This window comes from Populus nigra, chromosome 1, assembly GCF_951802175.1.
Source record: "Populus nigra chromosome 1, ddPopNigr1.1, whole genome shotgun sequence".
Classification (NCBI taxonomy): domain Eukaryota; kingdom Viridiplantae; phylum Streptophyta; class Magnoliopsida; order Malpighiales; family Salicaceae; genus Populus; species Populus nigra.
Window position 1 is genome coordinate 14,337,137 of NC_084852.1, and position 15,155 is coordinate 14,352,291.

Here is a 15,155-nt window from a genome sequence, read left to right on the forward strand (position 1 = left end):
CTCTCCACTACCATGAAAATAACCATATATTTTTTTTTATATATAGACATGCCGATATATCTTGGTCATAAAGCTTTACTAAAGTATGCTAAAGGTCTCATATTCTGACTTGACATAACTTCTAATCCAATAGCATTAGTATCAGTTTCAAGATAAATGTTACATTAAAATCTAGTAAAGTCAAAATTAGTGTAGTGTACAAAACTTCCTTTAAATCCTCAAATGTTTCCTGCAATCTCTCATTCCAGTTAAAAATGTTTTTCCTCAATTTATTAATTAATAGTATGATTATAACTCCAAAATTCCTTATAAATTTTCTATACTAACCAACTACTCCCAGAAAACCTCTTAGCTCTTTAACTGATTGTGGTGTAGGCAAGTTTCTAACTACTTCAGCTTTATTTAAATCAGTGGCCACCCTTTCTGAAGAGATAATATAGCCAAGATATTTCACTTTTCTTTCATCAAAAGAACATTTAGACTTCTTGGTAAATAATTGACTTCTTTGTAATGTATCCAAAACCATTATTAATGTTGAATATACAACTCTAAAGAAGCATTGTACGCTAACATGTCATTAAATAAAAATAACAAAAAAATTCTTAAAATGATTCTAAAACATTGTTCATAAGAGCCTGGAAAGTAGTTGGAGTATTTGTTAACCCAAATGACATTACCTTACATTTATAATGGCCATGATAGGTTTTAAATAAAGTCCTTTCCATATAATTTATATGCATCCTTATTTTATGGTAGCTTGCCCTAAGATCCAGCTTTGAAAAGAATTAAGATCCATGCAGCTCATCCATAAGATCATTAATTATGGGAATTAAAAATTTATTTTTTACTGTTAAATCATTAAGTTATCTGTAATCAATATAAAATCTCTAATAACCATATTTTTTCTTGACAAGTAAGACTCGAGAGGCGAAAGTACTACAATTGTCTTGGATTAATCCATTGTTTAACATTTTCTTCACCAATTTTTCAAGTTCATCATTATGCATATAAAGCTTTTGTATGGCTTAATATTCACATGTTTAGCTTCAAGAACTAGAGGAATCTTGTGATCTAACTCTTGCCGGTGGCAATTGAGTTGGTTTTGAAAAAGAAAACTCTTTTAATTTTTTTTTAATAATCCTTGGACTGCTACATCTTATTCATCTACTAGTGATTCCTTTACTGCTTCCACAATTAAAAAAAAATGACCTATCAATCGACAAATAGCTTCCTTCATTATGTGTTTTTACTACTGTGACTATTTGGAATTCAATACCTTTCTTAATCCCTTTTAATCCAATCATCCTTCATTTTTTTTTATTATAAAAGATGATGACATCTTAATAAAATCAAATAAAATAGAAGAATATCTTATTAACCAATCTACTCTCAAAACTACATCACACCTTCCAATCCTTAATACTTTTAATTAGCTTGAAACTTGTAGTTTTGCATAAACCAAGTCAACTTGAGACAATTGGAATCACACTTTACCACTCTTTTATTTGCCATAATTACTACTAGATAATGGTTTTAACATAAATATCTTTGATTTCTTTTACTAGTTTGATGTCAATGAAATTGTGAGTGCTTCCACTATCAATTAGTATTATTATATTCTTTTTTTGGCAGCTCCTTTTGATTCTTATAGTGTTGTGAGCACAACTTTTTGCAAGTGCATTTAGTGATGATCCGTACCCTTTCACTATCCATTCTTCACCTACAATCATATTGTTTTCTCCCTTAGCCATTTTAAAAAATTCTTCACTACCCTCTACGCCTTTCATCATATGTAAGCCTTTATCATTGCATTGATGGTCTGATACATATTTAATCCCACATATAAAACATTGACCCAACTTTTATATTTGATCATGTGAACTCTCAGCCGATATTTTAGCCTTTTTATTGTCTCCATCTTTAAATGATTATAAGGTTTTGATGAAACATTGTTTGCTATTTTGTTTGCTTCTTAGAAGAAGTTCCTTCTTGGTAAATTCTTTGACATCTTTACCATGACATTATTTTCTTCCTTTTGCTATTTTGCATAATCAAAAGCTTGTATTAAAGTTGCTAGCTTGAGTATTTTTAGCATAGGTCTAATATCTTTTTTTTAATCCACTTAAGAAACCTGTTATGTAATAAGTCTCCAGTAAGGATCGATGGATTAAATACAAACATTAATGACTTAAGTTCTTCAAACCTTTCCACATACTTTTTAACCCTTTTTCTTATACTAATCTGTTGAATTCTTTAATAACATTCTCTCTATTACCAAATCATATAAAAAAGCCTTTGTAAACTCTTTCCATTCAATCATATATTTCCTTCCACATAAAAGTTCTTGGTACCACATCTCTACCTTACTATCCAGGTAGAGATAAGTCATTTCCACTTACTTTTGAACTAGTATAAATTTCATCTTGAAAAACTTTCTACACTTTCTCAACTAGTATCTTGGATTTTATCCATAAAAGGTTGTTAATTCCACCTAAGCCAATTTACATTTTACCCTCCTTTTTATACTTTCAAATGTCCTATACTTTCTCTTCTCAAATTAACCCTTGGATGAGAAAAGATTCCATTTGATTCTTGGCCATGTCTTTCTTTTTTTTAGTCCTTTTATTTTCAACAAGTCTACATTGTCTTTATAATAAAATCCATCTTCAACTCCAACTGCACATTCTTTCTAGCTTGATTATCTGCCATTTCTTGTTGGTTCTCATGTGTTTTTGTTAAATATGCTCGCCCTCCTTCCTGTTATGCTTTTCTAAGGCTTTTATTATTAATTTTTTTTAATCGTGAGTGTCCGGACTAGCTTACGCGCACCTCGACTAATCCCCGAGATCCTGAAAGTAATGATCATATAAGTCTCCAGTGACCTTGATATTTATGACACTCGAACTAGTGATCTCTGAAGAGTAAATTTAAGGTCTGACTAGTTGAGTTACACCCCTCAGGATTTCTAAAAATTTTATTTTAATAATATGGATTATTGTTATTAGTAACATGTGCTTTAGTTACAATAGCCAATGATCTTGGCTCTAATACCAATGTTTAGGCTACATCCTAACAAATTCAGTCTAGAAAGAAATATAAAAGAAGAAAAAAAAACAACAAAAGTGTAGATACAAAAATTGTAACAACAACAAAGCTAAATTGCTTTTTTTTCCCGCTATTCATTTGGCTCTTTCATTTTAGATGTTGTCATGACATCTCTAACGAATAAATATATGAAATGGAAAAAAAAACATTATAAGGACATGGAAAGCCAAAACCCCCTTTTTGCTATATTCAAAAGTAATTCCTATATGTTTTGATTAAGAAAAAAACTATATAATTATTGGTCAGTAGTTGGCATCTTCAATGATATGCAACTGTAAAACTTAATTATATTAAAATTAAATAAGTATATTAAAAAAATTATATTTACATGCATTAACAATTTTGCTTTTGGCATGGGAAATAGATACCCTAAGTTAGAGGGGTAAGTAAAAAAATTGATTAAACTGAGAAAACTATAAAAATTAACTGAAAAAATCAAACCGTGAAAAAAAACCGATTAAACCAATTAGAATATTTTAAAAACCGACTAGTTTGGTATCAGTTTTATAAGCCTGAAATTGAAAAAACCGAACCGAACTAAACCGAGCTAAACTGAAAAAATCGAGCCAAATCAAAACCAAACCCATTGAAAATTACAAAAAAAATCCCAAAAAATAATATAATTTTTGGTTTTAATATAAAATAACCAAATCGAACCACTACCAATCAATTGAGTTTTGGTTTTTGTCTTAAAATAACCAAACCAAATCAAAATTAATTGATTTAAACTATTTTTAATTTAATTTAATTATTTTATAAATAAAACCAAATAAAATGAAAACCCCTACCTACCCCTTGAGTCAATCATCATTTTCCTAAAAATCTGGAATATACATTAGATTTTCGTACATGCACCTTAAAAATTCAAATAATGAAAAAGTAAGTACATGAGTCCGAATACGGCAGAGCCCACGTGGAGGCTGCTATTCTTTAATCCAGCCCTATGGCTGAAGCCTCTTATCTCAGTCTTCTTACAGACTGGTAGAATTATTACGATTAAAATATAACAATAAATGTAGAGAGCACTCCAGCACTTACAAAATCGATCATGATCACTCCAAATCTAATTCCAAGAGGGGAAATGTCATCGTTTTCTCTGCAAACGCAACTCTCTTCTTTGTTCTGGGGCAGAGATTTATGCATGCTCCACCGACATGGTTGTGGTAATTATAGAAAGGGAAATTGTTCGAGTAAGGTTTATGCAATGTCAAGTAGCAATTCGGTTTATAAGATGAATCTGAATGAGTACATGGTCACTCTTGATAAACCTCTCGGTATTCGCTTCGCATTGTCCCTTGATGGCAAAATCTTCGTTCACGCACTCAAAAAAGGGGGAAATGCTGACAGGTCGAGGATAATAATGGTTGGCGATACTTTGAAAAAGGCTAGCGATTCTTCTTCTTCATCTTCTACTACTGATTCCCTTATCCCCATCAATGATTTTGGTGACACAATGTAAGAAATACTCACTCCGTGTACTTTTATTATCTATATTTTATCATTCATTCTGATTTCTGGGTTTCTTCTATTTAGGAAGATTCTGCTGGAGAAAATCACAGGAGGAGGAGGTGGTGGAGGAGCCTTTAGCCTTGTCCTTGAGAGGCCTTTCTCGCCTTTTCCAATTCATCAACTGAGTAGTGATTTTGATATTATTTTTTTCAATAGAGGACGTGTTCCCACCGCCACTTGGAGCAAAACCATCCTCTCTTCGGCTTTTCAGGGAAATGGAAATTCTGGCTTTGTAACCTTTTCTTCCAAGTTCTTGACTCCCCATGGATGGAACAAGCTTTTCAATCATCAAATTGTTCCTTCACAACAACTCAACATTAATCTTTCTCCTCCCATCACCCAAATTGTTTCTATTTTTACTGAGAAAGAGCCGGGAGATGGGGAATGGTCTCATGGGAGCTTTCCATTGGAGGAATATATCAAGGCACTTGATCGTTCTAAAGGGGAGCTTTACTACAACCATTCTCTTGGTATGGGCTACAGTAAGGTGCGAACCAATGTCGTCAAGCTCTCTTTCGTTATATTATGTTTAGTCTCTACGACTAGGAGCTGGATACTTGCTTGCACCAAGTTTTATTTTTATATTTATATACGCTTCGTTGTGGTGGCAGGTTACAGAGCAAATATATGTGGGATCGTGTATACAAACACAAGCTGATGTGGAAAATTTGTCTAAACTGGTTAGTGCTCCTCTACCCTATTTGTTGAGCAAAACCATTTAGTATTTCTAATATAAGTTCCCATTCACTTTGTAAGAATAACGATTTGATACGGAGGATGCCATTTGTTTTGCATTCAATGCTATTATCTAAACTTCAATGTTCATTGTTGATTCGGGAAATTTACTTCTTACATGTTGTTCTTCTAATTAATTTTAATTTGAAAAGGATGATCTAATTAACTGACTTACCACTTCTGTTTGCTTTATGTTACAGCGACCTTCATGAGCTTCCATATGCCTGTTGATGTGAAGTTCTAGTTTCTCATGCTATGCCTTTGGGAACACATTTTCTATTTTCTTATTTGTCATGTGTTTAAATATGTCTTGGGAAAGGATAAGTTTTAAGTGGGCTTATTTGAATGTGATTAAGTTGTTTTAAGTGGAAAAAAAGTATGATATTCAATGAACTTCATTGCTTGCATCTTCATGTTTCAAATTCCACTGCTCATTTAAATTTGAAGTTAATTTATGCAACAGGGGGTCACTGCTGTGCTCAATTTCCAGAGTGGTATTGAAGCAGAAAACTGGGGAATCAATTCCAACTTGATCAATGAGTCATGCCAAAAATTCAATATCCTCATGATCAACTATCCTATAAGGTAAGTGTCTGGTTTGTTACCATATTTGTTTTTTGTTTTCTTGAAGGAGATGGTTCTCTCTCATCCATATAGGGTATATGCCTGTGAGTTTTCACACATGCATCCATTTACGTGTTCTTGCGTGCACACGATATTCAAAACTTGTATTAAAAATTTTGCATGACCACAAAGGAGAATTGAAATTGATCGAGGTGCAAATTATACAGCAGGTTTTTCTATTCTTGAATATAATACAGAGGTAAATTTTCCTGCACTTTGTGTTTCAGGGATGCTGATTCCTTTGACATGCGGAAGAAACTACCATTTTGTGTTGGTCTTCTATTACGCTTACTAAAAAAGAATCATCGCGTGTTTGTCACTTGCACAACTGGATTTGATAGATCCCCTGCATGTGTGATTGCATATCTCCACTGGATGACCGATACTTCCCTTCATGCGGCTTATAATTTTATCACTGGACTGCATCCATGTAGGCCTGACAGGTTCTTCTCATTTATCTTCTTACTATGTATTTAATTTCAATTAGAACAACCCCTTGTTCCGAGTTCTTAGTTATGCACAGGTTTGTTTTTCTACAGCTGAAGTATGGAACATGATAGAGCGGTACCATTTCATAACGTCCAAATTACTGGAACACAGCCTGTTATTATAATCGCTTAGATACCTTATTCTTTAGCTTCTGGGTCCATTTTCAAGTCTAGTAACTCTTCTACTAATTGGTTTCAGGATGACCTGTACTTCCCTTGATGCAGCTTGTAATGTTCTGAGTACTTCACTACCACAGTAGTGCTGCAGCCATTTTTTTTTTTTAATTCTCTGCTGCGATTACTAAGCATGAAACATTGTAGATCCATATTTCCAGAACGACCCTGTTACTCTCACTTGATTGCTAAGGATACCTTATGCTTAATCTCCTGGCACCCATTCTAAAGTTCAATAATTTTGCTCGTAATTGGATTCAAGAATTATTCACTCAATTTCTATGATATTTAATGATGTGTGGTGCGGAGCGCATTATACACTAAATTTTTTCTATTTTCATTTTTATTTTTTCAAATCCAACGAAGCATTTAATGGAACCTTAAATGCAGACCAGCGATTGCTTGGGCAACATGGGATCTTATAGCTATGGTGGAAAGTGACAGACATGAGGGACCAGCAACACATGCTCTGACTTTTGTGTGGACCGGACAAGAGGTAACTGATGATTTTCAATGTGATGAAAGTGTTGGTATTTTACTTAATGGCATAGGAAATTTATAGCATATAACTTATGTTTTCCACATGAAACTTGAGTAATTACAGAACAAGTTTGTTCTTTGACTTTGAATAAAAGGGAGAAGATGTATCATTGGTTGGGGATTTTACTGGAAATTGGAAAGAACCATTGAAGGCAAGTCACAAGGGTGGACCAAGATATGAAGTTGAAGTTAGACTTCCACAAGGAAAGTAAGTGATGTATGCATTAATATTTGTGTTTTCAAAACATAAGCATTTTAAAATAAGTTGCGGCACTGCATTTTGGTTCGCTTTGGTGTTCAAGAATTTCTAATTTCATACTATTAACAATTCTTAACTCTCTCCTAGTTATAATGAAAAAAATATTCAAGTAGTTGATTAGTTTAATTCTTTATGTTGTTTGAAATATGAAGAAATTTTTCCTCTGTTATTTCTTATTTCGTTATTTATTTTATTTTTGGAAGCAGCCTCTCATACCTTGAATGTTTCTGATTTTTTGTTGGGTTGATTTATGTGGTCGAATTTTTCCCTATGTTCCAAAATTCATCAATTACAATGGTATTTATCCCTATCAACAATAGATGTTAAGGGGTAGCGTTATAAATGGATAATGTCTTGTCCCCTGCTCATCTTTGATAATATCTGCTGTTCTCTGTTTTCTTCCCCCTGTTGGAGTTGAATAGCTTCTGGAACATTAAACTGTGGCAATGTTTAACTGGTTTAGGTACTACTACAAGTATATAATTAATGGGCAGTGGCGGCATTCAACAGCTTCACCCACAGAAAGGGATGAAAGAGGGAATCTGAACAATGTGGCAGTGGTTGGTGATATTGCCAGTGTGAGGCCTTCTATTAAACAGCAAAAGAAGGTTGGTCCATTACATTATTTATTCTATTAACTTGACATCTTGGTGCCTTCCTATCTTTTTTTTTCCTACTGATATTCAAAATGTAGATTTTTCATTTCTGGTTGATACTTGATACTTCCAAGTTCATCCTAGCTCATCAAATAATTTTTTTTTGAAAAAGAGTGAGGAGAAGAAGAAAGAATCAGTGCATATTGTTTAGGTTAGGAGTGTAGCTTTTTTTTTTCTTTTAAGCAAATATTAAACTTTTGGGTGACTAGAAGGCTGATTTCATTTCATCAACTGGTTTGGCACTCATATTTTCCCTCAACTACCCACTGTCTTAAGCATCTTGAGTTTTTTCCCCAAATCACATGTTGTCATTGTTTATAACTGGAATGGCTGATATCTTTGTTTTGGAACAAAAGAATTAGAATTAGGCCGATGAACTGGAATGTGTATGTATTATCAATCAAATTCACAAGCACTTTTGGGACATTTGTTTGTTTTATGGTCTCATCAGCCATGTTGAGTGGAACTGAAAGATTTTTGAGGATACTATTGCCAGCACTTCAATGATTAATGACCCAAAAAATGTTTATTAAATCAAGTGTTATGGTCTTTTTTCTCACTATCATATGATTAAACTTACAGGACATCAACATTGTGAAGGTGATTGAGAGGCCATTGACAGAAAATGAGCGCTTTATGTTGGCAAAGGCGGCACGTTGTGTTGCGTTCTCAGTTTGTCCAATCAGACTAGCTCCCAAGTAACTGTCTGTATAATGCTATCTTGGACGAATACTCTTCTCAAGGCCTAAGACTTCGTATCGGGTTATACAAGGTCAAAGAAATTGTCATGTCAATTACTTTATACAGGTACCATTTTGTTTCACGGGGCATCCTGTAGAAATAAAACGCTTTGTAATTATTACATAAAGCATGTGAAAATGTGCCCAAATTTTTAGATTTAGTATGTGCAGTAATCAGATTTTGCTTAATCATTCATTTGGGTTGTCTGCTTAAATCTGCTGGTTGCTTTTTACCTGGATACAAAGGGTTCAGTTCACAGGCGTACCTACGTTTGCTGCTAGAGCCTTTTGGACATCATAATCATCATCGTAGTGATGTGGGAAACATTCTGCAAGCTAGGGTTTTGTCAAAAGTAGCTTCTGAAGGTTTAAATTCTGGTGTCTAGTGTCGCACAGTTTGGCAATAGTCTGGTTCCAACGTGCTATGAGCATTTCCTTGAGGCTTGGTTTAGCGGTGAATTCAGAACGTAAGCATCTCCATATCTTAAGGGCATTGTTATAGTCAAAAACGCGTTTTGACTAGTAAAATCACGAGATTTTACTAGTCAAAACATAAAAATATGTTAAATCGGGTTAGAAGCTTGAAAATCAATAAAATCAGTCAAACCTAGTAAAATTCTTGTAAAATCAGTCCAACTCGTTAAAATCAAATCGCTAAAGCCAAATGATTTCATGATTTTACATAAAAATTAAAACGGTTGCTGAGTGCTGAGTCAGCACTCCCCTCTCCCCTTTCCTCATGAGTCGCCACTCGCCGCCTGACACTCCATCCTTCCCCTTCTCTTTTTTCCTTTCTCCTTTCCCCAAATTGAAAGATCAAAGACGTAAATGCTGAATTTGAGTGACTACCATTTTCATGACATATGGTGTTTCGATAACTTCTGCATTGATCATAGGCCTTAGGCCTCTCGAGACAAAAGGAGATAGGTAGTGCCGTCAAGAAACTTATTTAATTTTTTTTATTCAAATCTGAAATTGTTTCCTTAAATGTATTATAAATATTTTATGAAGATATAAAAATATCATTGGAACTATTTGAAAAAAAAACTTTTATTTTATATAAACTTATCTAAAGCTACCATTAATCATCAGAAAGAAAATTACTTGAACAATTTGATTCGTCAAAATCCTTAAAAATAACCTTTGATCGTAAGCATTGCCAAAAAAACCCTTTCAACATTAGATGGATCCTTTATTTTTATCTTTAATTAAATCTAAGATGTATAATTGCTTTTGGTATGTGATGATTGGTTTGAAAATGTCTTTAAATAACTGCAAATAAAAAAAAAACACCACTTTCAATCAATCATTGTTTCTATTTGTATTAAAAAAAATCATTATTTATGATAGTTTTATATAATTTGATGATGCTCACCTATTTAATTTTGAGTTAATAACATTTTTTGTGAGCATTTATTTATTTATTTTTTCTATTTGAGTTTACCAACTTTTATTTTTTATTTTTTTAATTAACGTGAGTGTTTGGGCCTTGTTGCATGTATTTTAAAGTGCTTGAACTATGTATGAATTTTTATTTGAAGCATGAATTTTTATTTTTTTTAATGTATTTTAAAATTCTTTACGATTTTATAATTTTACAATCTGAGTTTATTTTACATTTTTCATGTTGTATTAAAAATATGTATTTAACAACCTTGGTTATAGTATTTGTGATGAGTAAATATGGAGGAAATGCTCATGGCATTTTATTTCACAATTATTTAAAGTAATTTTTAAGATTTTCTCCTTTTGTTTTCTTTCTCCTCTTCGTTAATATTTATCTTTTATCTTCGTTAATATTATAAAATTGATGTATGAAAACATTGATGTTGAAAGCAATCTTACTGTTAAAAACATGTTAAATATAATATTTATTAAATTCAATCAATAAAAGCATAAAATAAAGAGAAAATTCAAAGAAAAAATAATTTAAAGTAGAATAATTTCATATATATATGAAAATTGAATTTACATGTATTTTCCTTGACCTTTCTTTATAGCTTCTTAATTTCTCCCAATATGCAATTTCATCATTTATATCCATACTTTTCAAGACACCCCTATTTAATTGCATATCCATTATAACTAGGGGTATTGTAGAGAAAAGAATGATTTAAATATTTTGACTGGGTTATCATTTTGAGACAAATTAAAATAAAATGTAGCATAATATCTTTCGGATGGAGAAAGATATATTAAAGTATATATAAAATATTAAAGCTTAATTATATAATATGTATAGTGTCTTGGCGAGTTAGCAAACTCTTTTACTTAATAAAGAAGACCAAGTTCAAACATTACCCTGAGTTATTTGTTTTTCTTTTCTTTTTCAAAGACAACCTTTTAACTTGATAGAGTTATGATTGAGTTTAATTAGTTAAATTAAGTCGACTCACTTTGATTAGATCATTTTAATTAGTGAGTTTTGAGTAGATTGGTAAAATTTATCGGGTTTGACAACAAATCTAACTCGAGCTAGTCTCAAGTAGGGCTGAGCAAAAAAACTGATAAACCGATTAAACTAAAAAACAAAACAAAAATACAAAAAACTAAATCGAAAAAAAAATTAAATTAACTAATTAAAAAATCACAAAAAAGTTCCGGTTCGGTTCGGTTTCGATTTTCAAAGTCTCAAACTGATTGAGCCGAACCAAACCAAACCGGTTCAACCAGGCCAGCACTTAAAAAAAAAATAACTATAAATAGGATGCTTTTTCTAACCCTAAACCTAAAGATTAAACTTTGCTCTATGCATTTCCTAAAAACAAAAGCAGCCGCCCCTGCCCCCTTTCTCTCTGCATCTCTCCCCTCCCTTTGTTCTCTACATCTCTCCTTTTTTAATTGGAGAAGGAGACTGAGTTGGTGCAATTGAGTTGGATCAGTCCCCATTGAGAGTGAGTTTAAGGTTTTTTCTTTGTGGGTGTGTGGTGGTGGCTCCAAAACGAAGTGGAGGGAAGATTGGAGAGGAAAAGAAGGGGATTTTTTAAACTAGCGTGTAAGGGTTTTGACTCTCTAGTGTGTAAGGGTTTGGCCCTTCCTCTTTGATTTGTTTCCTCTTGTTTAAATAATAATTTTTTGATGGTTTTACATTTTAATAATAGATATCTTTTGATCTTTTCTTTGTTTTTTTTCTCCTGTCAAATGACTTCTATTCTTTTCTTTTGTTTTGTGTATCTTTTTGCAAAGTTTAATTTTTAGGCAAAGATCTAACAAAAAGAAAATCGGAGTTGAATTTCTGGATATCATGCATGCCCAACCAGTTTAAAAAAGAGCCATACTTGTTGAGAAAGCCAAGATTTCTCAGAAAATAAGCACAGAAAGCATAGATCTGTGAAATTAGAAATAAAACGAAAATAGAATCCCTGAAAAAATATAATCAGTGAAAAAACCCATAAATAATTTCGGTTTAAATTGGTTTGGAAGGGAAAAAAACCAAACCAAACATGGTCGATTCGAATCAGTTTTCAGTTCGGTTCAGTTTAAAAACTTGAAAAAAAATAATTTTGATTTGATTATTTATTTTGGCCCAAAACCGGACCGAACTGAAAATGCTCACCCTTAGTCTCAAGTCACCAAGAATTTAGATCAATCTCTAGGCCAGAAAAAAATCTCACATCTATGCATTAAATGCCACTCTTAAAAAACTAACAATAGGAATCATCATAATCTATAGTAAGATTTGGTGCCTTATATTACAAAATAAAATGAAGAAAGATGGCAATTTCACTATAGATAATTGCACAGTGGATTACACTAGTGTTTTTTTTATCATCAAACTTTTTTTCCTCGATTACAATCTTTTATATGCAATTTTAGGTGCTTTGTTAATTGATAAACCCTTATATTTGCATGTTCTAGAGATTTAAAGGTTTTCATTAGATTTTAAAACTTGATTAGCGGTAAATTCAATGAAATATAGTTTGAATTTGCAGTAGAAAGATAAAATTAAAAGAACAATGACTAAACTGAAAAAAAAAAACAGAAAACAATATGGTTTATCTCAAATTGGTGCAAAAAAGTGCCTTTCAATCCACCAAATTTACATTGACTTCTTTTTCACTCCCTTTTATTTTTTGTCTAAAACTTTATTTTATTTATTTTTTAGTTCTTGAGTTTAAGAGAGAAGAAAGAAAGTTACTAGAAAACAAAGAAAGAGAGAATATTGTTGATTGATCATATTTTGACAATAAAAAATTGATATTGGTATCAATGAGTTCTATTTAATAACAAAAATTCCATTATGGTGTTTTTGTGCCTTAATCTTGCTAGAAAAAGTAGATCAGGTCTTGAGAGATTTTTTAAATTCATGTTAATTCTTCTTATGATGATGAAGGTAGAAAGAATAATAAGGTTGTGTTGTTAGTTAATTTTGATGATGAAGATGATGATGCTGACTTGAGTGGTGATGATAATGATGGTGGTGGTGCTAGTGTTAATGGTTGCAGTGAAGTGGCTGAAGTTGAAATAAGTGCCAATGTGGGTAGTTCTATTAAGAGTGATGATGTTGTTGATATATATATATATATATATATATATATATATATATATATATATATATATATATATATAGTGATAGCGAGGAAGAAGATCAAGACTATATCCTTTCTAGGGAGAAAGGATTTAAGTTCAAGAATGAAGTTGAAGATGATTGGATTGACAGTTTGGTAGGTGATTGTTCAATTAGAAAAACTATCTATGATGATTCTAATTTAGATAATAATTGAAAATTTAGTAGTGATGATGATGATGTTGCAAGTTATGAAAAAGTTGAGAGTGATAACAATGATGATTTTATTGATAAGGATAATATTGATGGGAGTAACAAACATAAAAAGAGGAAGAATGGTCCTACCATTAGTTTCAAATGTAAGAAGTTTGAGTTAAGAGTTGATGGTTCCATAAAGTTTAAAGAATCTCATGTTTTCAGCAATGTAAATGAATTAAGAGATGTTTTGAAAAAAATACAAAGTGAAACCTGATTACCATTAGAAAAATATATATTAATCAAAAGCATAAAGTGGTAGCAAAGTGTATGGGTAATGGTTGTTTATAGAGAATATATGCTTATGTCTTGTCTGGTTCCAATACATTCATGGTTAGTCTTTGAGAGAAAAGTAGTTAATTAGACCATCAATTATCAATGTTGTCAATGCAATATAAATTGTGAAAATATTGTTACCTATAATGAGTGCAGATTCAAATTATCAAATGAAACACTTGATACCATTATTGAAGATAAGTTTGGTATTGAACCACCTCCAATGCAACTATAAAGAGTTAGAACCAAGACGAAGTAGTATGTTAAGGGAAGTCACAAAGAGTTTTTTAAAAGACTTCCTTGATATGTGCAGTTGGTAAAATAATATAATTTAAGGTCATATGTGTTTTTATGGTTTAATCCTAATTACAACTTTGAATTGCATTTCTAAAGAAGTTTTAGATGGTTTATATTTTTTAAAAAGCTATGAAGAAGGGATTCATAAATAAATATAGGCTGTTAATTGATATAAATGATTGTCATCTTAAGGGTCCATTTAGAAAAGTGCTTTTATCTATAGTGGTATTGAATAACAACAATTGTTTATTTCATGTTGCATATATTATTGTTGAGTGTGAAAACAAAGAAACATGATGATGGTTTCTATATGTATTTTATGGATCCATTACATATGACATATATCAAAAACCTTTTGGCATGACAAACATAAGGTAAACTATGTATCTATAAGGTAAACATGATGATTCTAACTAGTTCTGATGAGTACTAAGTGTGTGAGGGGCTAAACTAGGCTTTGTGTTGATTTGAAGAAAGGACAATGTCCATATGGTGAATGGATGGTTACTAGAATTCCATGTAAGCATATGGTGCCTTGTGTACATCGTAAGAGGATTGAATTTAAAGATGTTTGTCATGCATACTTTAGTGTGAAACTATTTAGGAAGGCATATCTCGAGGCACTCGTTGCTAGAAGTTAATCTCGACCTAAAAAGAGAAGTAATTATTTTTCCCTCTAATTTGAAAAAGAATGTTGGCATACCAAGAAAGAATCAAAGAAAGGAAGAGGGCTTCCACACTTAGATGCAACAACTGCAAATAATATGACATAATCTTAAGACATGCCAAAGGAATTATGTAAAACATGTTTCAGGTGGTGGTGGTTGCAGAGTTGGAAGAAATTAAAGGGGATCCAATGGTGGTGCTAGAAGGGTCTCAAGAGGTGGTAGAAATGAAAATGGATCCAGTGGTTTTAGGAGAGGCTTTATAAGTGGCATAGGTGGAAGAGATGATGCTGGTACATCCTCCTCGATGGCATCAACCCAAATA

At 32.0% G+C, this 15,155-nt stretch overlaps 1 protein-coding gene across 1 annotated transcript; it reads left to right on the forward strand.

The window, feature by feature from the left end:
* Positions 1-4,072: 4,072 nt before the first annotated feature.
* On the forward strand, positions 4,073-8,991 carry LOC133692718 (phosphoglucan phosphatase LSF1, chloroplastic). The gene is made up of 9 exons (XM_062113875.1): positions 4,073-4,560; positions 4,639-5,101; positions 5,226-5,294; positions 5,813-5,934; positions 6,201-6,416; positions 7,026-7,131; positions 7,271-7,383; positions 7,898-8,042; positions 8,673-8,991. The coding sequence occupies exons 1-9, from the start codon at positions 4,154-4,156 to the stop codon at positions 8,790-8,792; spliced, it is 1,761 nt and encodes a 586-aa protein (XP_061969859.1). The 5' UTR covers positions 4,073-4,153; the 3' UTR covers positions 8,793-8,991.
* Positions 8,992-15,155: the final 6,164 nt, after the last annotated feature.

Coding starts and splice junctions, on each gene's coding strand:
- LOC133692718 (XM_062113875.1), top strand. CDS start 4,154: ATGATCACTCCAAATCTAATTCCAAGAGGGGAAATGTCATCGTTTTCT. Junction 7,132..7,270: donor TTGTGTGGACCGGACAAGAG/GTAACTGATGAT, acceptor TTTGAATAAAAG/GGAGAAGATGTATCATTGGT. Junction 7,384..7,897: donor GTTAGACTTCCACAAGGAAA/GTAAGTGATGTA, acceptor TAACTGGTTTAG/GTACTACTACAAGTATATAA.